General features: G+C 35.9%; 3 protein-coding genes across 5 annotated transcripts; 2 read left to right on the top strand and 1 right to left on the bottom strand.

Moving 5' to 3' along the window:
• Positions 1-3,812: 3,812 nt before the first annotated feature.
• LOC129443497 (transcription factor Sox-14) lies at positions 3,813-4,825 on the top strand. Its single transcript, XM_055203939.2, has one exon. The coding sequence runs from the start codon at positions 3,901-3,903 to the stop codon at positions 4,567-4,569; it is 669 nt and encodes a 222-aa protein (XP_055059914.2). The 5' UTR covers positions 3,813-3,900; the 3' UTR covers positions 4,570-4,825.
• A 1,720-nt stretch (positions 4,826-6,545) lies between these two features.
• On the top strand, positions 6,546-8,912 carry cldn18 (claudin 18). The gene is made up of 5 exons (XM_055202330.2): positions 6,546-7,302; positions 7,797-7,961; positions 8,303-8,486; positions 8,603-8,701; positions 8,785-8,912. The coding sequence occupies exons 1-5, from the start codon at positions 7,083-7,085 to the stop codon at positions 8,888-8,890; spliced, it is 774 nt and encodes a 257-aa protein (XP_055058305.2). The 5' UTR covers positions 6,546-7,082; the 3' UTR covers positions 8,891-8,912.
• Positions 8,913-9,245: 333 nt separating this feature from the next.
• hfm1 (helicase for meiosis 1) lies at positions 9,246-24,375 on the bottom strand. Of its 3 annotated transcripts, none has more exons than XM_073876133.1 (40): positions 24,273-24,375; positions 23,581-23,672; positions 23,361-23,449; positions 21,889-22,111; positions 21,473-21,744; positions 21,171-21,212; positions 20,963-21,033; positions 20,751-20,883; positions 20,506-20,657; positions 20,033-20,110; positions 19,785-19,940; positions 19,499-19,699; positions 19,326-19,414; positions 18,783-18,826; positions 18,593-18,694; positions 18,050-18,195; positions 17,705-17,799; positions 17,445-17,578; positions 17,313-17,360; positions 17,118-17,198; positions 16,893-16,984; positions 16,330-16,436; positions 16,178-16,225; positions 14,881-14,978; positions 14,600-14,734; positions 14,409-14,494; positions 14,221-14,304; positions 13,858-14,015; positions 13,669-13,772; positions 13,268-13,480; positions 13,074-13,151; positions 12,875-12,996; positions 12,668-12,750; positions 12,480-12,565; positions 12,296-12,382; positions 11,912-12,073; positions 11,735-11,807; positions 10,936-10,966; positions 9,695-9,813; positions 9,246-9,616 (listed from the first exon to the last, which is right to left on the bottom strand). In XM_073876133.1, the coding sequence occupies exons 2-40, from the start codon at positions 23,649-23,651 to the stop codon at positions 9,550-9,552; spliced, it is 4,260 nt and encodes a 1,419-aa protein (XP_073732234.1). In that variant the 5' UTR covers positions 23,652-23,672; positions 24,273-24,375; the 3' UTR covers positions 9,246-9,549. The 3 variants fall into 3 exon arrangements, with proteins under 3 accessions (XP_073732234.1, XP_055059840.2, XP_073732235.1); XM_055203865.2 differs by lacking the exon at positions 24,273-24,375 and adding an exon at positions 23,890-24,009; XM_073876134.1 differs by lacking the exon at positions 24,273-24,375 and adding an exon at positions 23,890-24,009 and having other exon boundaries at positions 11,912-12,026; positions 12,297-12,382.
• Between the last annotated feature and the right edge of the window lie 193 nt (positions 24,376-24,568).

Here is a 24,568-nt window from a genome sequence, read left to right as displayed (position 1 = left end):
CAGTATATTTGACCCTAAAGTACATTGCAATGAGGGTGAAATATTCAGAAGTTGGTTCAAAACCTAGTGAGCCATTTACAAGACAACTTCAGACAACTTTTAGTAGATAGATACAGACATAAATGGAGGCAAAAGCTTGAGCCTTAACGTGATGGTCTCAGTATAGTACAGTAAAAACCATATCAAATGCAAATCAAATATACAGTGATGCACAAGAGCCTTAAAATTTATTAAACACAAAGAGTGGCTCACACATTAACATCATATTAAAGTAAAACGGATAAAAAACAGTGATTGTTTTTATTTTCATTTACAGGGTATAATATTTACTGTGCAATCTATTTAATTAATTAAATCTATTTTCTATAAAATACATTTCTGTGTTTTTAATACTGAATCTATGTTTAGTCTGAACTTACTGCCACAATTCAACTAAACTAAAAAATTAAAGTAGCGCATGTTGTGTTCCGTTAGCGCATTGGTAACGGAGCGTTAGTACTTTGTAACTTAAGCCATAGTAACTTAAACGACTTGGGTTCGATCCGAGGAACAAACAAATCATACTGAAAATAATGTAGTTTGAATGCACTAGTAGTTGCTTAGGCCTGAGGATAAAAATGCATATATGGTAAATGTACTTATTGCAGTTTAGTAACAAAGATCAGTGGCTAACTTACTACTACACTACTGTGCAACGACACGCCTCTATTAACTGAGCAATTCGTGGCGGTTTACGGTTGACGTTTATCTTAAGAACAACAAAAGTCACGCTCCGGGTAAATGCCGTATGTTCTGAGGTAAAAAATACTTGGGAAAATGAATTAAAATATACCTTCAAGTTGCCGAAAATCTCTTGTTCAGTTCTGCAGGGGAGTTCAGGAGACGATCAGCCCAAATTCCTGAGATACCGGAACTCACACAGACGCCGACAGCGTAGATCAGCGAAGTGAGGGACGTCAAGATTCTTGTGTTGTTTCAAAATAAAAGTCCTATCGTGGCCTTTATGCAAATACTTTAAATTCAGCTTAATGCTGTTTGAACATATATTACTATAGTGAAAATAAAACGTTTATTATGTTTAGTTTAATATGTTTGGTTATTTTATTTCCCCAGTTTCAAACATATGGCAGGTTTAAAAGCAGTATGCAGCCATGCAACATTAAAATCGAGGTTTTGCAAAATATTTGTTTTTAAACCTAAATTGCCCAGAAACAAATCTACCAACACACGAAATATCCAATCACATAGCTTTATCAACGAAACCGTGGATATTTATCAATTAAACACTGCATTGAATGTTTTTGAAATAACCACAACCATAGCCCACAAACATCATCTGCTTTACAGCGACATCTAGTGGTGATGAATGGTAGACGCTTATTTTTTATGAATGGCCATAGGCACATAAGGTATCACAGCCTTCATAGCAGGATACAAATGCTGCAGATTTTTTAAATATTACTTTCTTTATAATAATTTAGAAAGAAGACTGGAAGCAATACTGATTTCTAATTTTCTAAACTAAACATGATCTTTCTCTGTATTTTAATGGCAGTAGTAACGTACAAAAACAAAACATTTTCTATGAAAAAAGCATACAATTTTAACACACGCTTTTACATATACATTTTGCACATGACACTGATAAGTTAATACCAAAATACTGCATCTTCGCATATCCCCTACAAACTCATTCTGAGTAAGTATTGCTATGCTTACAGAGCACCTTTCACTTAAAAGCTCCATTTAATTTGCTGTGGCACATTTAAAATCTTTAGCCTGCATTTAGTGCTTCTCTTGAAAATGCCTTATTGCATATGTCTCTGACTGCTGACTGGTGGGATTTGGGGCTTGCAGATAGGCAGGGAATAATATCCACCAGCTTTATCTAGAGTGGTGCAAGTATTAATTTCACAGGGGGAAAAGTGTGGCTACGAATAAATCCTGACAGCTCTCATGATTTGAGCTGTTTCCTACATATCTTCAACACATTTTTACTAGCAATATTTCCATGAAAGGTTATTATAGAAAAGCTTGACTTTTCTCAAATATGATTTACAAACCACAAGCTTTATCCCATAGAGCAGAGAAAATCTGTAGGATTGCTCTGGGAAATGTTTTCAAAATGTTTTGCTTGAAAGTGTCACAAGCGGTTAGAAAAGGTCCATGAGTAATCTATGATTTGTGTTTAAATTTTGATGCTTTTACAAATAGACAAAACATGCAAAGAGAAATTAATAGGCTATTTTTGAGTGATAAATGATTTTGAACATTCAAACAAATTCAAAGGGACCTCAGTAAATCAATTACATGCAGCAAATAATGGGAATATTCCTGTTATTTTTTTTGTATAAATACGGAACACTCTCCTAATGTGACTTTCAATTTATTTTTATATTTTTAATATATTTTGATATATTTATTTAAATATTTTTTAATGCACTACTTTCTCTTTCTAATCATGTATATAACATAATTTTTTTCAGATGCACACCCATATAAATAATATAAATAAATAATGTCATAATAATAATATTGAACAGACAATAACAAATCCAAAAATGAACCTGTATTGTGTGTATTTTATAACCATGACTGTTAGCTTGCCTTGCTCTTTTTATAAGAGTAGCCTACTAATGAGTACCTTGAATAAACGTGTTCTCTTTACATCCTGCTTGTCAATAGGGTAATAAAAGGCACCAAAAGCAGAATACAGATTTAGCTTTTTCAATGCCAATATTATCTTTACCGTAAGAGCAAACTAAAAAGCAATCAGATTCACAGCATGATCAGTGCCCCCATGTGTCAGAAATCCCTCAATGCAGAAGATAAAATCTCATGATGGACAGCAAAGAACCAGCTGTCCTTTGGTCAGTTCACAATCTTATGTATGAACAAGGAGCACATTATATCTGAATATATGAAGACATTTTCCCCAATTTAGAAAGATTATAGGGCTAAAACAGTTATATGCAGTAAAGCAATAAAGGGACAGACTCTAAAAATGCTGAGTAATTTTTTAAAAAGCATTTAAAAAAACTATATTTTCAAATAATGGACAAACATAACCACTGGGACCTGTAATAATTTTTAAGCCAAACGGTTAGGTTTGTCCCTTTTTAACCCAACCATGGAAGACAAAAAGACAAAAAAGCTGGAAGACAAAAAATATATTTTGGGAAATGTCTCAATGGTTTTGTTTCCATACAGTGGATGTCAATGGGGCCACTGTAGTTTCGTTCACAATGTCTTCTTTTGTGTTCTGCAGCCTGATGATGATTTTCATTTTTGGGTATAAATTATTATTATTTAATCACTATTCTATTTCTAATATAATGCACAAACATTTTCTGTTAATTTATTGTAATTTAATAATTCAAAAATGCATCTATTAAAGTAAGAATATCATGTTATTTGACAATGTTATGAACTTTTGTACCTCATGCGTTTATTGTGAACAATGCTTCAGGACCAAGGACAGTTGCAGTTCAATACAGTGCGTGCCTTACGAGAGATGATAATGGGTTCCCCAAACTATTATAGTTAACTGTCAAACATTTTGTTGAGTTCAGTAACAGTATTTTTTTCACAAATCACAAACTGTCATGGATGTATTCATTGTCTGTTGCTTACCCGCGCTGATTGGGCGCAGGAGGTGATGTGTCAGAGCGCGCGCTCCCTACATCAAAGCTTTCTTTGAAAGTCAGCGCACTTGACAGATATTTCAAACAAACATTTCACAAACGCCTTTCTTGCACACTTTCATTTCTAAAGACCTCCAAGCTCAAGGAACAGACTTTTAATTTAATTTCATCAGAGCAATATCCCTCTTGCATTCATTTCAAGTGTAAAGAAACTTTATTCTTTAGTGATGCAAAGCAGCAAATAAATGACGAGACTATGGCGAAACAACCCATGGAGCACATCAAGAGACCAATGAATGCCTTCATGGTTTGGTCCCGAGGTCAGAGAAGACAGATGGCAGTGGAGAACCCAAAGATGCACAACGCCGAGATCAGCAAGAGACTCGGCCGCGAGTGGAAATTGCTCTCCGAGTCTGAAAAAAGACCGTACATCGACGAGGCCAAAAGACTGCGCGCGCAACACATGAGAGAGCATCCCGACTACAAATATCGACCACGACGCAAACCCAAGAGCCTGAAGGACAGGGTTTTCATTGTACCACACCACGACGGTGGAGACTTTCAAAACACATCATCACCCGCGGCCACTCTGGCTCCTACAGACAAGCAACGAGCTCTCCATTTAGCTGCGTCCATGGAACCGAACCGGACCAATGTGACTGCTTCTCAAAACGATCAACTTTCCCCACATGTTTTAACACCTGGTTCGTTTCCTTTCTCTCAGGTTTTAGGATATCAGAGTGAACACAGGTCCACTGGGAGTCTGGGATATCCCGAGCAGCACGCGCACCTGTCACCTGCAAACCCGGGATACCTGCTGTCATGTAACTGTTCTCCGTGGTCCCCCAGTTTGACGCATTCAGTTGCCTACATAGTTTTTCCAGGTATGACTGCAATAAACCCTGGAGCGCCGCTGAATCCATGAGTTAAATATTAAGGATCCATTAACATAACAACGTACAATGAACGGTATCTTTTTAATAATACAAATAATTGTTTGTTTAAATTAGTTCATTGTGCAGTGCACCCACGTTAACAGATACAACGTTTCATTTTAAAAACGTATTAAATGTTAACAAAAATGTTGCAGATATGGTTGTTCATAATGAGGGTTACCGAGTATTTTAATATTGTGCACAACATAATGCACGTTTTATTTATTTATTTATTTGTTCATTTTAATGGTTTCTGCTTTTGTTTTTGCATGATGGCATTACTGCTCAAAGCCAAATACACGAGTCGAATGCAAAAAAAAAAAAAAAAAATGACGTAACACATTAATGCTCTAAAAAAGGATCTTCTTACAAATTTTGTTTATATACAGTATATAGAAGAAGTAATTTTATACAGTAACTACAGCATATTTTTATTAGTTAGCTTTTTTCATTCTTAGTACTTCTTTTAATTCTTTAACTTTGACAGATAATTGTTTGGTGTAAACTATTTGAAATAGTCTTCACTTTAAGCTGATGTACCCCAAAGTCGCAAAGAGGAAAAGACTGAAACTGATTTCGCAAATATTTGTCAAAATACTGAGAAATGTTTTTTTTTTATTCTTTATTTAAATTGTATAGCACATGTGTTCTGCACTGGAACAAGCAGCACCAATGCACGTGCTGTTGATGATGTGACAATAAAAGTGCTTTGATTTATTAAAAATTGTCTTGTTAATTTTTATCTTTTTTATATAATAAAATCAGATTTGAAATTATTGCATTGTACATCATTTAATTTTTTTGTGGTGATGTTTTCTTTTTTTATTCTCTCTGTCTTTGATATTTTTTTCTGCTTGTGATTAATGTGTCCCTTATATTTTTTTCTCTCGCTGCCTCATTGTTTGAGAATTAATTTCTCACAATCTCTTGTAATAACACTTCAGTCAGTGTTTGCTCCTCCCATCTGTAATACTTTAATTACTATAGTTGAAATTTAATTGTAATAAAATACATACAAATAAACATTTATGATTCTTTTTAATTAATTCTATTAATATTAGACAAAGAAATTTCAATGACTCTACTGATTTGTTCAGGAAATATTTATATAAATTATATTTACGTGTATGTGCTTGCCCATTTTTAAAACACTGCATATCGTTTAGCAGCAATGTCATAAAACAAGCCAAATTTCATTTAAATAGACATTGGAGAAACTGATGGGCAAGTTTGACTGTACCGGACAGTACAGTCAGAATAAACAAACTTGCCCATCATTGACTGAAGAAAACAATAGGAAAACTCTCTTCTGTGCAGCTCTAAAAAGATTGATAAGCACTGATAAGGAATACAATGTGACAGTTTCTGAAGATATCGGAAATATACTTTAGGAAATATAATGGTGATACACCCAGGTACACAAAATTATTGTTTATTAACCACATGAGACAAGCAGCAGCTCATGTAGCTCACTTGGTAGAGCAGTCTGTTAGTAATGCAAATGTCACGTTCGATCCCCCCCCAAAAAAAATTAAATGTATATCCTTTAACCAAATCCAAAAGCTTAAAGGGATATTATTTGCACTTATTATTTGTTACAAACAGGCATATATTTTTGTTTTGTTCTGATGAACACAAAAAAAGATATTTTGAGGAACCTTTGTAACCAAACTGATGAGAAGCACCATTGACTTCCATAGTAGGATAAAGAATACTATAGAAGTGAATGGGGCTTCTGATTGGTTTGGTTACAAACATTCCTCAAAATATCTTCCTTAGTGTTCATCAGAACAAAGAAATGTATACAGGTTCATACAGTAACAACATGAGAGTGCGTAAATGATGAAGGTGAACCATCCCTTTAACTGTAAGACTCATATAGTGATTGTTTTGAGATACAGCAATATGATATCATACAATATCACATGTATTCATCGTTTTTTAACGTTCATAAAAATATTAGATGACACACCTTACCAATTTAAATGCTTGAACACTGTTACATTTAAAACTACTAATTCTAAATCCTTTGTTTATGGCACATTATTCCATTCACACCTAAGCAGCTTACTATATTTCTCACTGTTATCAAACTCTAGTTAAGATCATTTTAAGATTTAAGGTTTGCTCATTGTTTGATTCATGCATCAGTAATGACAAGAATTCAACAGATCAAAAAGTAGGTGTTTCATATTAAAGCCTGTCTGAAAACATTGCACATCAAGTGACCTCATGTATAATTTGTTTTAGTAAATGCTTTGATAAATGGAGTGTATGAGAAATAGGGTTATCATTTTAAGTTTCTGGTGTAGGTAGGTGAAATCATGGTCATCAATCATCTTATGAACATCACCTCTGGACCGTGCACGTGAGCCTCGCCCATATGCTTTTAATATAATTTAAAAGGCAGCCTCATCTTGTCTAGCCTCAGTAAACCTTGAAGCATTTTACTAACAGTTTCACCAGACCACTGACCCACTGCAAAAAGAAGATCAGTCAAAGCATGGCTTCCACAATGCTGCAGTATGGAGGGTTTTCATCAGGCCTCATTGGTTTGGCTTTAGTTTTTGCTGCCACAGTTATGGATAACTGGTGCGTCAAAGATCGGCAAGGGGACATGATAACTTCTGTCTACACTTACAAGGGACTGTGGCGAAACTGTGAAGTGTCTAATGCTGCATTCACAGAATGTCGACCACTGCATGGCCTTGCAGGGTACTCAGGTAAGTCTAAATCTGTTTGTACAAGACCATAAGTCTTTAATTCCTAACCTTTTTATAAAAGTTAAAAGATTTGAATATTATGGAAGTCAATGGGGCTTCTGATGGGTTTGGTTACAAATATTCCTTAAATATCTTCCTTTGTGTCCATCAACACAAAAATACATTTATACAGGCTTGTAACAACAACATTGTAACAACTTTTTATTAAAGTTAAAAGATTATACTGTTTTTATGTTATTGTGTTACACTGTCAGAATAAAATGGTCCCTAGCTGTCCCTGGGACAGTACCCTTTAAAAAGCGCAAACCATTTAGGTGCAGATATGTACAGTATTGTTGTTAGATTTTTTTATTTTGTTGAAGTTTAGTTTTCTTACGAGTAGGTGTTGTCGACATGTGTCCATTCAAAAACATATCAGACAAAAGCCATTGAATCTCATATAGGCCCTAATAACTCTTTCTATATTTTCTTTGTGTTGTTGGTGTCATTTTCAGGACATTTTCAAACTGTAAGAGCACTGATGATAATGGCTATTGTCATTAGTGTAGCTGCAGTTTTGATCGCACTGTTCTCTCTAAAGTGTGTCAAAAGAAGAAGCATGGATCAATGCATCAAGGCCAAAATGACACTATGTGCAGGGATTCTGCTTATCGTTGCCGGTAAACAAGTGTTTTTCATCGCTTAGTAACTTTTAATTAGTCTTTGTTATTATGTTCTTATTATAACAACTATTATAACATTTTATAATCCTCTGAAGAGCTCAGATGCAAAACCCTCTAAGTGCATCTGGCATGTTTTCTTGTAAATGAGCTCTTAATGAATTCTGCCAACAAACTGATGTTTCTAAATGACCTAATTTTTAAGGAAGGTGGCTAATTTTTAATGAAGGCGGCGTAAGCGGTTTTTGCATCTGAGGTCCTCATATTTACCATGAAGAGGTCACTGTTAATTTTGTGTATTACTTTATTATACTAATTGTCCACATCTATGTTGTTTTCAGGCCTTTTTGGCATATCTGGACCATCAGTTTATGCCAATGACATAGTGGCTAGTTTCATGATGACCTCTTACTATCCAAACCAAGGAAAGATAGGAGTCATGGGGCAGTACGGAGATGAAATAGGAAAAAGCGGAATTGGGATTGGTGGATTAGGCATGGGTGGAATGGACATGCTTGCTCCCAGGTATGATGAAAAACAAAAGTTTTTTGAAAATGACAAGTGTACATTTCTGTAATTTGCTCGTGGTATAATATTTACTTAATGCATAATGTTCTCTTATCGTGTTTTTCATTGGTCAGGTATACATTTGGCCCCGCCCTTTATCTAGCTTGGGTAGGAGGAGCTTTGTTACTTCTAGGAGGAATTTTGATGTGCATCGCATTCAGAGGAATGCAAACGTAAGTTGCATTTCTAACACTGCCCCTTAATATATTTTTTCCAAAAATGACACTTGAATTTCAAGCTACATGTTCTATTTTAGCAACAATGATACAGAAAAGGGTCATGTTTACAAAGCACCAGGCCGCTGCAGGCCAGCTGATGAAGAGGTTGAACATCAGAGAACAAAAGGATGCCAAAAGTATTAATAAAGGTTGATGTCTCTGTAAAAATGTCTTTGTATTATTTACTGTGGTAGTGTATGAATCAAAGTACTTCAAGATCCAAAAGTCAATCACTGTAAATAATATACTACTGACCATTAAACTTTAAAAGTGCTATACATACTTGCCTTTTTTGCTTGTTGTTACTAAGACAGGCATGAATTTACAGAGACTGGGAAGAAAAAAGGAATGCTCTGACATGAGAATTGCTTATTTTCAATTTTAAAGTTGATGACCTTAATTATCTCCTCTCTTTAGCCTTTCTATCTGCTATTCATCTGTTATAAAGATACTGGAAAAGAAATCAACAAAAACCAGCAGGACGTTCAAATAAAAAGTATTTGATTAAACTTCAAAATTTAATGTATTCAGTATGTTTCAAACAAAACTCTCACATTTTCATTCTCAAAAGTATTTTTTTTTAGGAAAGAGAAAATCTATTAAGTTTAATATACTGTTCAGTATTTTTAAAAGCAATAAGATGCTTAATAAATTTGCTGCATGCAGAACAAAATTATATAATAGTACAGTGCTTTCTGACATTTCACATGTTTTGATGGAAAGGTAAATTATTTTTTTATATACCGGCCTTACACAAAATCCAAGAAATAGCCAAGAACTTTACATAGCAGTGCTAAAACACTTTACAGCAGTCCATCAAATATATTAAGAAAAAGATCTGCCTCACTGTTGTTGTCCATTGCACAATCCCTACAATAATTAGCCAATGTTAACACATATACATAAATGTATATATAACTAAAACATTTAAATGATTTCTTTAAATACCTGTTTTCCCCCTGAGTTGTGTCTGTCATCGAGAAAAAATTAAATCTTCCAAGCACTGGAGGTTTTTTGGCTTCTCTCTGGTTTGACAGTGTGTTCATGCTTATGTCTTGGCACACCCTCTGAGATATAAAAAAGGAAAGTAGCTGAATGATTTTAAAATGAAAATAGTGATATAAATTCTTCCTGAGAAACTATAAAAGTCATGTTTAAAAATAACAAGCCTTATTGCTTTATTACGCCAATGTTTAATACCATACTTTGGTCACATAATATATCAGACTCTGTATGGTAAAATGCAAATCAACAGCAAATTTCATGTAGAGTGTTCATGTAGAGTGTACATTCACATGTATGGCCCGTAGTTTTCAAGCCCTACCCAACCCCAGCCCGACAATGCCTGCAATGTTTTCAGCCCAAACCCGACCTGACCCGAGACCAATATCAATCACTTTTAAGCTCTCTCTGACGCGCGCGCTTCTTGATGCGCACTCTCTCTCTCAGACGCGCGCTCTCAGATGCGCGCTGTCTCTGCTACACACGCAAACACACACACACAATGAGGAGAGACGCTTAAATAAGCCAGAGTCCGACCCGAGCCCGGCCCAAATGGGCTTAGCCTGTCGGGCCCCGTCGGGCTTGCAGGGCTCTAAACTGGTGGCCAATACACAACATGACAACATAAACATCAGTTGAGGGCTGCAACTCCACCTTTTAAATGACAATATCCTAGCTGGACCACTGTTGTCAGTGAAGTATTTGAAATGAAAATGATTTCTTAATGTCTAGTGACATATCAGGGCCATTTTATGATTAATTGATATAAATTTCTTACATACTGTTCCTTTAACTTCCGCAAAGAATCAATAACAACAGAGTCCCTCTAGATTATTTTTAATAACAAGCTAAATAAATAACCAGTAAATTACCTTAGTTTGACCTCAAAATCAAAGCTAACGCGTATCAACCCTTACACTGAGCTAACGTTAATGTGTAAAATGTATTTATAAAATGTTAGCTACAGATGGTTACAATTTTGCCTGGCTGCCAAATCCGCACAGCGGTAATCCATGCTTACTGTCTCCCCCTGTCTTTTAAAAATCAATACATTTAGTCACTAGACAGACCAATGAACAAGTGCAGATTGAAGTTAACTTCAGGCCAGGCGCATAACCACGGCAACACACATACATCCGATGAAACCGTGTTTAGACCTAAATATACGTAAATATTGTAATACTTACAGATTGGTGTGTAACAGCCACAGGGTGGATCCTGAAAAATGTCATCGGATGTTTTCAGAAGCATTATTAGCAAAAGCAAAATAATTTTTTACTACATAGTCATAAAGTTACTGAACTTTTTTTACACAACTAAATAAAAAAAATTTTAAACATGATTTTAGTCCCATAAGACAGGCAGATTGAATTTTAAAAATACCCATATTTGGCAGTGGCGGCAGTTGACTTTTTTTTAGAGGGCGCTCGATTCAAAGTTCATCACAACATGTATGTAGCCCATCATGTGTGTGGTTCGTAATTTCAAAATATGTGCATCACGTGTCTTGTCAAAATAAGTGCCTGCTGCAGACGCGTCTAAAGGGTTTATAATCAAAGAGAAGCTCGCGTTTGCCAGATACTTGCAAAATATCATGCGTAATCAGAGTTTACTGTTAAGGGAGTGTCTTGCGTGTATTTTGTGAACGTGAGCTTCTCTTTTATCATTAACGGTTTTGACGCGTGTGCAGCAGGCACTTATTTCGACAAAACACGTGTCGCACATGGTTCACATGACGCAACAAACACATATTTTGAAAACATGAGCAACACACATGACAATCCGAACACATATTTTGAATTTGCGCCCCTTCGGAAGAGCAGTCACGAGCCGCCACTGATATATCAGAACTGTTCTGTTAACCAGGAAAGACATTGACCTTTGGTGAAATTAACATCAAATACTCTATAGGAGTGGTTTTAAAAAAGCAGTTTAACTTTTAACTTCATTTTTTCCAAATATTGATAATGTTTCCTTTTCTGTTACCTTTGAGGTAAAATAGGACTTATCGTTCCATGTTTGGTTTGGGCCTGACTTTGTGCGACTGCAGTCAAACTCCCTATCACACAAAACAAATAAAAAAAAACTATCAAATTAAAATGTAATGATTCTAATACGCACAGTAAAACATAAAAAATTCTGAAATAAGCAAATCCAACAAACCAGCATTTGTGGGTTGATAATGTTCCATCGCTGAATTGCATTTTTCCGATTCACAGCTCATCTCGCTAGCACTGACCAAGTTACCTTCATCAAAATCATCCCAGTCATCCACTCCCAGGTCAAAGTTCACATTAAAGAAATCATTCAAGTCAGGACAGTGATCTGCATTTGCATGAGTAGAATAAACAGCAGTTTCGTTACAATGGATTTCATTTATTTCTCCATCTTTGTTTAGATGATTGCAAAAAACACTTCTGACTTTTTCAGTTTTATGATTATGATTGTAAAGAGGTAACAGCTTCACTGTTGATATGTTAACACTTATATTAATGAACATGCACTACTCTATTTGTGGCAAACCCCATAGTCTCTAATAAAGTCAACCTTGAGCTAAAGAAGTAGTTTGTTCAGGATGTTCCAGTACAGAGTCTTCAATTTCAGAAAAGAAGTTTCCAATATAGTCATTTTCACCTGCAGAGAAAAAATTATTTTTGAAATTTAAATTAGTATTTGTAAACAAGCTAAGCTTTGTCCTTTGAATGTTTTTTATATTGTAATGTTAACATACCTTCAAAAGATGAAGTATCATGAGGTATAAAACGTTCCTCTATTTTCCTGTTGCCATATGTACTTACAGTATGAGTTCCCTTAATGCTTAAAAACAACCATAGCACAGACATATTAAAATCTTAACAATATGATTTGCTCAGCATTAATGACAGAACTCCTGGTGGTCACTAGAAATTCCCAAAATACTTCTTGACAGCAGGAAGCGTGTCTTTGGGTGTATATGAGAACTGCTGCATGCTTATAGCTGCTGTTCCAGTATTCATCATCATCTAAAGAGAAAATTCAAGAGAACCGGACTGAGCTTTTTATTTAATATACTGTGTATTTGATATAATGTATTCTAATGGACTTAATAGAATATACACTATAACCAATGGTGGTAAGACTCGTGACCTTCAAGCGTTTCACAGGAGTCACTGTGAGTCTCTCATTCCTCATTTTAAGATCATTAAGGTATGTTGAGAAAGAGGACCGATTTGATGCTCTTTTCATGACGATTTCAACTCCAACTTTGCCTAAAAGGGAAACTATATCAATCAACCTGAAACATGCAAAAGAAAGTCTAGATTCATGTAGAATGATCAATACTCACAACAGTCATGGCCACAGAGCTCCTTATTTCTGCAGAGATGATTACACTGCCTCTTAACTGTATCTGGAGACGTTTGATCTAGAATATATGTAAACATGCAGTTCACACACATGCACAAGACTTTACAGAACATCTTCAGTTTGCATGATATCAACATGCAGTGACACGCTTAATACAGTTAATACCAGTTTTACCTCTGTCTAAGAACTGAGCGTATTGTTGTTGTTGTTGTCTAGGGGTCTGAACTCTGTCTGAGGACATTTCATTTGTCAGTTCCGGGTTTTCTCGAAATGGTTTCACAACCCTCTGCATTCTCCATCTAGGGCTCTCTTCGATTTGGGATTCAGCGACAAACCTCTTTTCTACCGAGAAGAAGGTGCTGTACGTCTTCTGTATGTCCAGACCCACTACATAATCAACAATACATTATTATTGCCAAACAAACCGGACAATAGTTTACACTACTCAAAAAAATTATATTTCATTTAATTATATTAGTTTAAAACATTCTGAAAATCTAAAATGGGTTAAACATAAAGCTATAATGGGATGGTTTATGAGTTTGAGAAGGTTGGCACTGGCTTAAGTCACTTACCATATTCAGAGCTTATCAGATTAATGCTGATCTCTTCTCCCTTAGATGATCTTCTCACCTCAATTTTTTTTGACCAACTCCCAGTCTTCAAGAGCAATGCATCCCTGAAAAAAAAATGCACTTGTCTTTTTTCTAGTATTTTTTAGATAACTTGCAAATAACCAGTTTATACCATACAGTATATCTTACATGATTTTCTGTTGGAAAATTACATTATTGTCACAGTCCCCAATAATTAGAGTCACATAGTGGTGGTCTGGTGCTGTGTGTTTCAGTGTCAGTTCCCTGAAATTCTGTAAGTTCACTGTGACTGCAATCTCAGCGGTGGACACACTGTATCGTTGAATCTAAAAAATATTTTTATATAATATTACAATTGTACTAAAACAAAATGATTTCAAAAGCTGTTTCTTAATTAATCATGAAAGCTGCATGGCACAATAACTACTAAACAGCTGTTTAAAACCATTTACATGGTGTATTTCACAACGCAGAAATATGTGGCAATTTTCAGCTACCCTACACTGTATGAGATCCTGCTGTAATTGTTACCTGTTCCAGAGCTACTTCATATTTTGGAAGTTTACTGACAGCATCTTTAATCTGGTTTCCAAATGGAGGATGTCGGTTCACAATCTGTCAAAAAATGCCGAAGGGATAGAATGGGATATCATATCTATTTTATTTTTAGAAATCATATTTATTTAAATTTTTTATACAATTATGAAACTTTGGCCTACTAGCTCTAGTTCTCTAGGACTGATCTGCTCAATTTTGCTGAATGTTGTAAGCCCTGCATTCACCATGGCTGTGGCAAGGGATTGTCCTACAAAAGAAACCACACACATATTTCAGAAATATTACCTAATTCATTCATAAAAAGGCTATTTATTGTTTTTTTTTAATGACAAGACATTTTAGGTCCACCAACCTATCTTGTCAAGCTGCTTGGAAACATAAGGTGAGTTTTCCCACAGTTTGGCTCGGAAACATTTGGCAAGTATCAAAGAATTGAGTTGAGCAGAGAAGTTCTTCTGGGAGTGATGATGGAGAAACTCAGTCAGATCTGGCAGAGACAAAAAACATCATGTTGCTCAAATATACTGAACAAAAAGTGACACACAAATAAAAATGTATTTCTAGTATGAGGACCATGTCATCAGACAGAGAGAATAAAAGACAGACGAGAGAAATTAAGGCGCTTTAACTCACATTTGCTGACTCTATTTCCATTTCTGAATATCTTTCCAGTGTCCTGTATGAGTCCAAACTCCTGAATAGGGATGCAGCCGAGTTGAGCTTGAATAAGACTGGAATGGAATGGAAGAATAATCAGGGACATCATCAGAAATAATATAAAAATTCAGCATTTTAACAAACTTTTAATAACAGGTAACACAATTTTACACTTGGTACCAGTGGCTTTCAATTTCCAGGTTTATTTTGATATAGTTACTAACTGCACGTAAAAACTACAGTAATTTTACTTAATTTCAATGTTTCGCTTTAGGGACCTTTGTTAAAGGGGTGATAGCGTGAAAATTAGACTTTTTCCATGTTTAAGTGCTATAATTGGGTTACCCAGTTATAAAAAAAAATAACAACCAATTAACTTTGTTTTTGTAAACCATTTTCTGCAAGCATGTAAAAGATTTGGTCAGTCAGATTTCGCCTGTTTTGTGACGTAGGTAGCAAGGCCAATTACAATAATACCACCCTTTAATCTGCAATATCCAACCATAACACTGCTATTTAGTATAGAGAGAAATGACGCTTTTCCACGCCATTTGGTTTGGTTTAGGTTAGGTCGGGTCAGCTTACCTCACTTTGGCTTGGTTAGAGTTTAGTAACATTTCGGAGTGGGAGGGATTATAGTCGTGTATTGTATACATCATACAAGTGAGAGCGTCATTGTACATTCCCCTTACATTTATTTAGTCTGCCACAAAATTAAAATTGACCACCACAAATAGATGTTTGCACATTGCATTTATCACTACCTCTGACTCACATGACAGTTTCTGAACAAACACCCGTGGCGTCAGTCGACGCGCTCCGCTGAGCCTCTTTTAAGTTGCATTTAAGCATATATGCGGACGTGCGCATCGCTAATCGAATGTGCCGCCACAAACTGAAAAAAATTGGTATGGTGTTCCTGATTCTCAACCTGTGGAAGTTTTTCATGCCTAAAAGGGAGTTTGGGAACTTACAGCAAAGGACATGACAACAGGTTTACCCGAGACAGGGCAAGCTAGCATAAAGGTAAAGCTAATCTTTTAAATTATAGTGATGATGCTAGTAGTGACGATTCGCTCAGACCAATTAGTGATCTAAAGTGTTTTCATCTCACGTTTTGGTATCAGCACACCTTCAAAGTGGCAATTTTAACATGCTATAAAAATGAGGTTGCAACTGGATATAAAAAATATAAGATCTAAATGCTGAAAGACCTAGCTAAGAAAGACAGTTAATAATTAATTTATACCAAACAGTAATAGCTGGAACTTACCAATTCACTTTCATGTCATTACTTTTGATCTTTCCCTCCATAGGATATCTGAAAAGAAAATATCTTAGCTTTCTTTTCTGTCTTAGCTTTTATTCTAAATAGTGCATCTACACCTATTATTTGTGTGTGTGTGAAGTAGTTGGACTACTGACCTGATGGTGGTTTTATTCTTATCCTTGTTCAGCATGTTTAAGGTCTTTTTCTCGTTTACTCTCAATTGCACGTCACTAAATTCTCTACCCTTAGATATCATTTCAATCTAAAATTGAAAAAAAAAACCAGATTTAATTTTTTATTGTTCTGAATGCAGTTAAAGCAACACTTTTTGACCTTAAACTTAACTGGATGAATTCTACTGCTGCTGAAACCTGATTAACCTCTTAGCGGCTACAACCACAGTCTGTAAGTTGGGTGGTCTGGCCGGAGCACACAAACCCGCTACTAACAGCCCCATGGGCTACCTTACCTACCAGGTTGGCATGGTTTCCAAAATTACTTTCTGCATTCTGTCAACAAATTCACGTGTATTGCCTTGCCCACGGCGAAGCTACACACACAGTATTTACAACACTGATGACAGACAATTGCTCTTTTCCATTTCAATTGTCTTAAATAGTGGTGCTTTAAAAACAACAGATAAATAAAAGCTACAAGACCAGCAAAACCTTTCTTAGACTAAATAAATGGGACCGCAGAATTTCTTAAACATTCTTACCAGCTCGGGCAAAGTCTCTGTTCCAGTCACTTTACTGAACTGCCTTACAGTGTCAAAGGCAACACAGTATCTGGCCATGAGTTTTCCAGTCTCTGTGTATAACAATCATTTCATTACAATCAATGGCAATATTGGCTGTGTGCGCCAATAACACTGATACATAAAGCAGACTTAAATAAACTCAATATATTGGAAGGAAATTTACTGTGAAGAGCAATAAGTCACCTGTGGGCTTGATGTTAATGTCTTCATCCATGGAAATCAGGTTCAGTGAAGCCAAAGAGTTCAAGTTCTTCAAGCACAGTTCTGAAACAGAGTAAACTTTATTTACACCACAAGCTATTTGCTTGTAGCTAAATATAGCTAGTGAAGTGAAGTGATTGAGGAATTTACTTGTTCGGTTTATCACGTTTTTCATACCTTGTAATTTAGTTTCAATTCCACATTTGTCAAGCTCAGGGGGGAAACCTAAAACAAAATTTGGAAACCATTAAAGAAAAATGTATCATTTAAACGTTTTAAATTTATGGTTACCACAAGTTTAGGCTTTACCATAATGCTTGGGGTTTTTCAATGCGCGGATGTATAGAAACGTGGAACGAATCCAGTCTAGAGCCATGTTCACATCAGATATGGTTCGGAGAACTATCTCAGCATTCAAGTGCTCCACCAAGTTTGTGTGCAAGCTGAAAATAGTAATTGTATTACGCTCATGATATTTCATACATAAATGGTAAATAAATCAACAATAGCTTACATCATATGTTTTTGAAAATGAAAACAATTCTCTATTCTCTCTATTTATATGGTACCTGCTCTCGATGCTGTCTATGCCACTCAAAATCTGTTGGTATCTGTGCTTTGTTTGACACCTAGTCATGATCACTGCAGTTGCTGTCGTGTCAAACTAAACAAAATCATGCGTTTATAGTGTTTTTATTAAAACTATATTGTCTCAACAATACTTAAACTAACAGCATCAGTGCTTTGTTGTTAGGATTAAACAAACAAACATAAATGATTGACTTAACTTGCCTTTTTATATCACTGCTTATGCAGTTGCCACTCATGCAATAGATGCATTTTTATAGGTTGCTTTTATAAGTTATACTTCAGATCCAAATGACCTACTAAAGTTTCTACTTTTTCAGCAGTACCTGTGGTCTGCCTGCTCTCCCAATCATCTGCAACAGGTCAGCTTCACTGTACTCTTCATACGCGCCACCAACATAGTGCAGCGTGGATTTGATTATCACTAGATGGGCTGGAAGATTCACACCCATGGCCAAAGTGCTAGTTGTAACTAAATAAAACGAAAGAGAAACTTTGTTTCATGACAATAGATTATGTAAGGAATAACTGACGACGGGCCATTGAATTATAAGAAAATAATGCACACCAAGGTGGTAATGCGGCACGACGCGAAGAGGAGTGCCGTTACACCGCAGGTGTGCATTATTTTCAAATAATTCAAAGGACCGGAGTCAATTATTACGCTTATACCACGGTTACCACAAACATTGCTTTGGTGCCTATTTTTAAGACATTTGACGAGTTAGGTGTGCGGTTTACAGAAAAATAATCAACACCCATAGAACATTTCTCAGCCAATCAGAATGCAGCATTCAACAGACCCGTGGTATAAGAACTGAAAAATGAACATCAAAATAAATGAGTAATGATATATGTACAAAACTTACACAGCACCGGCAGGTCACTAACTGTAAATGCATCTTCAACCACTTTTCTATCCGACACCTCCATGCCGGCATGGTGATATCCAATGCCACAAAGAATGAGATCTGAAAAAGGTTGATTTATTGGAAGAGAATTAATAAACTTCATGAATCTTAAACATAAGATAACATTTTATGAATAAAGTTTTCACACCTTTGAGTTTTGAATCAAGCAGAGAGTTTGCATACTTCATTAGCCTACGAAAGACATAATAACTTACAAAAAGTGTCCACAAGAGTTCTTAAAAGTTTCTCATAAAAAGTAATTGAAGGTAAACACCACAGTTTCTCAATTTTGGTGGCTTCTAAATTCATCCCTGTTTGGATCCTAAGAAATGAATGGGGCTAGGTTAAATGCTAACACAGTCACGATGCGCTGTACAAAGATTAAGTGCACGCATTAAAAAAAGATAGGTATATATAAATTTGTCTAAGTTGAGGTAAAAAATATGGTGTTTTCCTTTAATATCTGGCAAAACAGTGTAGTAACATGTAGTACACCAACTTGAAAACGGAAAGCAATAGTGCTCTAATATACTATCGCTGCATCCGAATTCGAAACCACCTACTACTTCCATACTTTATAGTAGGTGAAAGCATTACTTCGCCTACTATAAAGTATGGAAGTAAGTGGTTTCGGACAGAGCGTATTTTTACGTTTTAAAACGAAAAATAAAATTTAAACATGCTTAGATACCTATGTTTGTGTTCAACGCTCATAATGAATCTGGCATCTTTGGCAAGCACAGCAGCAGACTGTTGAACTCCTTTTCTTGTAGAGCAAAACTAATAAAATATAAAACAAATGAAAATTAGATTTTTCTTTAAATATGCAACCTAAAACCTGTGCATTTACAAACACTCCCATACCACAAGTGTTGGTTTTTGATCAGAGTAGGTCTGAATGATGTTTGCGATTTTGTAGTTGAGAGACAGATCGAACTTAAATTCATTTTGATTGCTTCCACAAGGAAACCCAAGAACTACTTGACGCAGTTTCACTGGCCTATGACTTTCATCCATCGCCAGACAAGTGGCAGGCCCTGATTCATCCGACAGCCATTCAGATATCTTCAAAATAAATAACAGCACAGAAACAATTAAAGTAAACACCAACAAAGTCTGAATGAGTTTAGCACTTCCTGAAACTCCTTACGTCCTGAATATTCGGGATGGTAGCTGAGACAGCCACAAATCTTATTGATGCTTTTGATTCTGAATTTACAGCCAGACTGCATGAATGCATGGTCTTCATTCTGGTGACCACAACCTCAAGAGTGGCTCCACGGGTTTTGTCTTTCACCACATGTATCTAGAAAAAGTACACAGAACTAAGGTGGATCACTATCTTCCACCCTTTAAAATATTGGTATTATTGGTCAGGTGGAAATAAATAAAACAGACCTCATCGATGAGAAACAGACGAACAGATGACAACAAACAGTTATCCTTCCACCTTGTTGTCATGCTGTCCCATTTTTCCTTTAAAGAGGAAGAATCTTTTAGACTTATGGGAAATGTTTTATCTGTCTTTCATGTAGTGTCAGACTCAAACTGCCCCCACTGTCTACTGACCGTCTGATCTGTACTGTGCACAAAACCTAAAATCACTATCTTATCTTAGAAATCAAATTAGATTGTGTGACTTTACACAACCTTTGGTGGTAAGAAGTTTGGGGTACGGTATCAGTCTGTCCAGAAATAAAGTCCTGTTTAAATCTGACCATGCTGTTACAATAAATGTTGTATTAGGTGGATGAAATAATCAGTTTTTACCAAAGTTATCAGGCAGGCTATTGGCTTAAAAATCAATATTCAGATTTAGTGTAAGTAGGCAGTTCTTTGCCAAAATAAGTTGCATTATTATGGAGACTTACTGGGGTTGTTAAAATTAGATGAGCATCCTGGATTTCAAAAATGTCATCAATCTCTGTGTCTCCTGTTAATTCCTTGCACTTTAGTCCGAGAGGTCCGAATTTTTGCATCCAGTTTTCATATCGTTGACTGCACAGAGCCTTTATTGGTGCCACTGAAGTATAAAACAAAACAAAAATCAATAGTACCTGTGTTATTATGAAATAAAATTAATAAAAAATGTATTATGCCAACACATGAAACTCACTGTACACTGCTCTGACATTGTGCCAGGGCTTTGAAGCTCCAATCAGAAGTCGAATAATGGCCAACTCAAAGAGCACTGTCTTCCCAGACCCCGTAGGGGCACAGGCAACGAAATTCTTACTTGAGTACAGAACCTAAAATAGAGTGAAAGCTTGCCACATGTATAATCCTTGGTAATTATGGCCTACATTAATAACAATCACAGAGACTTACATCATCCAATGCTTGGGACTGTACATAGTTAAAGTAGGGGAATTCTTTAAATACACATCTGAATTCAGCAGCTATGCACACATCAAGGAAAACATTGAACATGACACATTATACCTTACTAGAATTCAACAATGCAATGTTCACACAGCACCAGAATATGGTTGTTACACCCATATTTAAGTTTTTTATACTGAATTCAGCAGGATACGAATTTCAGAGACTGGACGGAGAGTTCCTTTTCCAGATGACCCTTGGAAAACAAAATATCAATAAAATACAATAAGGTACAATATATATTAATACCAATTAATACTGTAGTTGAAAAAATGACAAAGAACACATTTTCATAGTTAAACACAATAACCGATATAAGAAAATAATGACCGGTAAATGTGACAATGTAAAACCTATCAACAATGGAAAGAAATGCAAAAGACCTTTTAAACTGCTCCAAATGAAGTCCTATCATGATAGTTAAGTACTGTAATAGTGCTGTAAAATTTTTATTACCTTCAAATTGAATAGGTTTGGGAGCAAGCTGGAGATCATGGGTCTTTGAAGGAAATTCACAGTTTTGTTCAGCAGAACGACATTGCTCTGCTTGGCTCCACCCAATAAAAGGACTATAGGTAGCAACAGCATGTGTAGCCTGCGAACCGCTCGGTGTCATAGCAACCTGACCCAAAAAAGCGTCTTCATTTGTTAATGGTATCAACTGATTTGTCATAGGCCTACTGTCTTCAGCATTCCCTGACATCTTTCCTGCGGGAGCTGTGCTCAACCTAAGGCAAGATTTAAAACGAGACAAATGCTGTCTGTTAACTTATTGTTATAATGCCAATGTCCATTCAAAACAAAAGACTACTTGTTAAATAAGCACATTTTATTAACTCAGTCAAGATGTACAAACAAAGAAACCAAAGTACCGAGTCTTGAACGCAGGAAACCTGGCAGGAGGTAAAGGTCTGGTTTCCAAAACACAATCCATATCCTGCACTGCACTCGAGAAACCTCTTTCTACAGAGGCTTCATGTGTCCACAGAAAAGATTCCTCTGGCTCCCGTGTCTTGGACACTTGGACACTTTCAATAGGATTGTAACTAAGTTTCTTTGGCGGAGGTAGAAATGTCTTTGATCTCTGGGAGAAACCTTAATGAGAGTAAATGATGATGAGGATTTACTTTAATATTCACATTACACTCTACTAAGACGTCTTTATGTTTTAACTAATCCAGAAGCATGGAGATGGTAAATAAGCAGCCTAAAGTCAGACTAGCTGACTGGTGCATTATTAAAGGGGACATACAGTACCATGAAAATCTGACTTTTTCCATGATTAAGTGCTATAATTGGGTCCCCAGTGCTTTTATCAACCCAGAAAATGTAAATAAGATCAACCAAGTAACTTAGTTTTGGTAAACCATTCTCCACAAGCATGTGAAAAAATAGGTCATTGAAATTTGGCTCCCCTGGTGATGTCAGAAGGGGCAGCCCAGTCACACGAAATTACGTACCTATAGTCGCGTAATTTTTTGATTCTTTCTCGTGATACTGTCACAAATTTCCGCGTTTTTCGTGATCGTATCAGGAATTTCTGTTTTTGTGTCATTGTCACGTATTGGTTACTCAACTGTTTTGTCCTAATTTCTTACCATCTTCGCTTCGGTTTAGGGTTAGATTTACATAAAATGACATCCTTACCCAAACCCAACGCCAGGCGACAATGGTTTAAAATTGAGAAAATATAAAAAAATAAATCTGAAAAAATAGTATCAACCAATACTTAAAGTGACATCCTAATGCAAACAGCAAATCTAACCCTAAGCCGAAGTGAAAATGGTTTGAAAATAGGAAAAAGCAGTTGAGTAACCAATACGTGACAATGACACATAAACAAAAATTTGTGATACGATTACGAAAAAACGCGAAAATTCGTGACAGTAACACGAATTTTTTTTTAAAAATTACGTGACTATAGGTACATAATTTTGTGAGACTGGGTAGGAAGGGGATATTACCGCACCTTATTCTGCACTATCCAACCACACAACTGCCATTTAGTGCAGAGATCAGCTCATCTGCAGGTTAAACGACACACCCAAAACGACACATTTTTGCTCACACCTACAAAGTGAACATTGTTACTTGCTATAATAAATTATCTATATGATATTTTGAGCTAAGACTTCACATATGTACTCTGGGGACACCAAAGATTTATTTGACATCTTAAAAAAGTCTTGTGAGATGTCCCCTTTAAGTTTATTATTTTAAGTTTGTTTAAATGGAGCAATACTACGGAGCCAGACCACGCATGGTATATTACAAATATGTAGATATTATGGTGTCAAATATCTGCAGTTTGTCCAAAAAACCCTCTGGCCTGAAGAAGACTTACCATATAAGGAAGGGTTTGTTGCAGGTATGTCTGATATTAAGGGTGGATCATTGAACACCCTTGAACACTGTCCATGATATAATGGCTTCCTATACAGAATACAATTAGTAGTGCTGCCATAACCATAAAGTATTAATTAGAAAAGCATTTCATTCCTTTATTCTGAGATTATTTGGTGTGTCTCTAATCAGTTATTAACATGGTGTAAAGTCCTGCTCACACTTTATGAATCACTGGCCCATCATAAAACAGGTTGTCCAGCGAAGATGTGCCTTCTTCAGGATCTAACATCTTGAGGGTGTCAATGTCATCCTAGAAATACAAAAAAAAAACACTTGTATAATATATCTTGAGATATGAATACTCAGTACATCAATATAAACGGTTTTGTTGTTGATGTTAGCCAGTTGGCTAATGTTACTCTGAGGTAAAATTAGCTAAACGACAACGTAAGTTTCGGAATCTGAGTTATTAAAATGTTATATGGAAAAGGTAGCAACGAAACTACTGCAAGTCCAAAACCCATTACATATATGTCAGTTGTGCTGGGTTGTAAATGATAAAAAGCCGATTATTTCGTAACTGCCACTCCCTGGATGAGGACAAGCGAAGCCGTGACCGTGAGCTGTTTGAGCCACGCGCAAGGTTAGGTCACGCAGTAGGGGGCCATCATCATTACTGCCATAAACATCATTATTTCATGTCATAACTGAGACCAGAGCGAATATTGAAGGAATATCCCACGCAAGGCTTTCTATTGCACATGTTTAAATGTCACAATGTTATATAAATTCACATATATAATGTATTTTAATGCTACAGTATGATGCAGACAGATGAAAATGACCACCGATAGAGGAATCAGAATTTTTTCCCAGTTTTATCTTGATTTATTTATAACTGACGTATTACCCTTAAAGTGTAACGTTAATACACGGAACTATGCACGTTATTTTATTTTATTGGTAATAAGATTGCTAGAAGGCGCCATCGTTGTTCTCTCTTTCATTCAGTGCTTATTTCTCTTCACTTTACCGTCAGTACTTCTACTTGCCACCTATTTGGAACAGTCCACTTTTCGTTTGGGGGGCACTGCTTACAAGACGAATAAAATTGATTAACATTCACACGATTAAACGTATACAATGTGTTTTTTAATTTGTTAAAGTATGTTTAAATAAGTAGATGTCTGTGTGTAATCAAAATTA

The sequence above is a fragment of the Misgurnus anguillicaudatus genome, chromosome 2 (assembly GCF_027580225.2).
Source record: "Misgurnus anguillicaudatus chromosome 2, ASM2758022v2, whole genome shotgun sequence".
Taxonomy (NCBI): Eukaryota; Metazoa; Chordata; class Actinopteri; order Cypriniformes; family Cobitidae; genus Misgurnus; species Misgurnus anguillicaudatus.
Note: the sequence above shows the minus strand (reverse complement) of the source record. Positions and strands in the feature narration are given on the sequence as shown.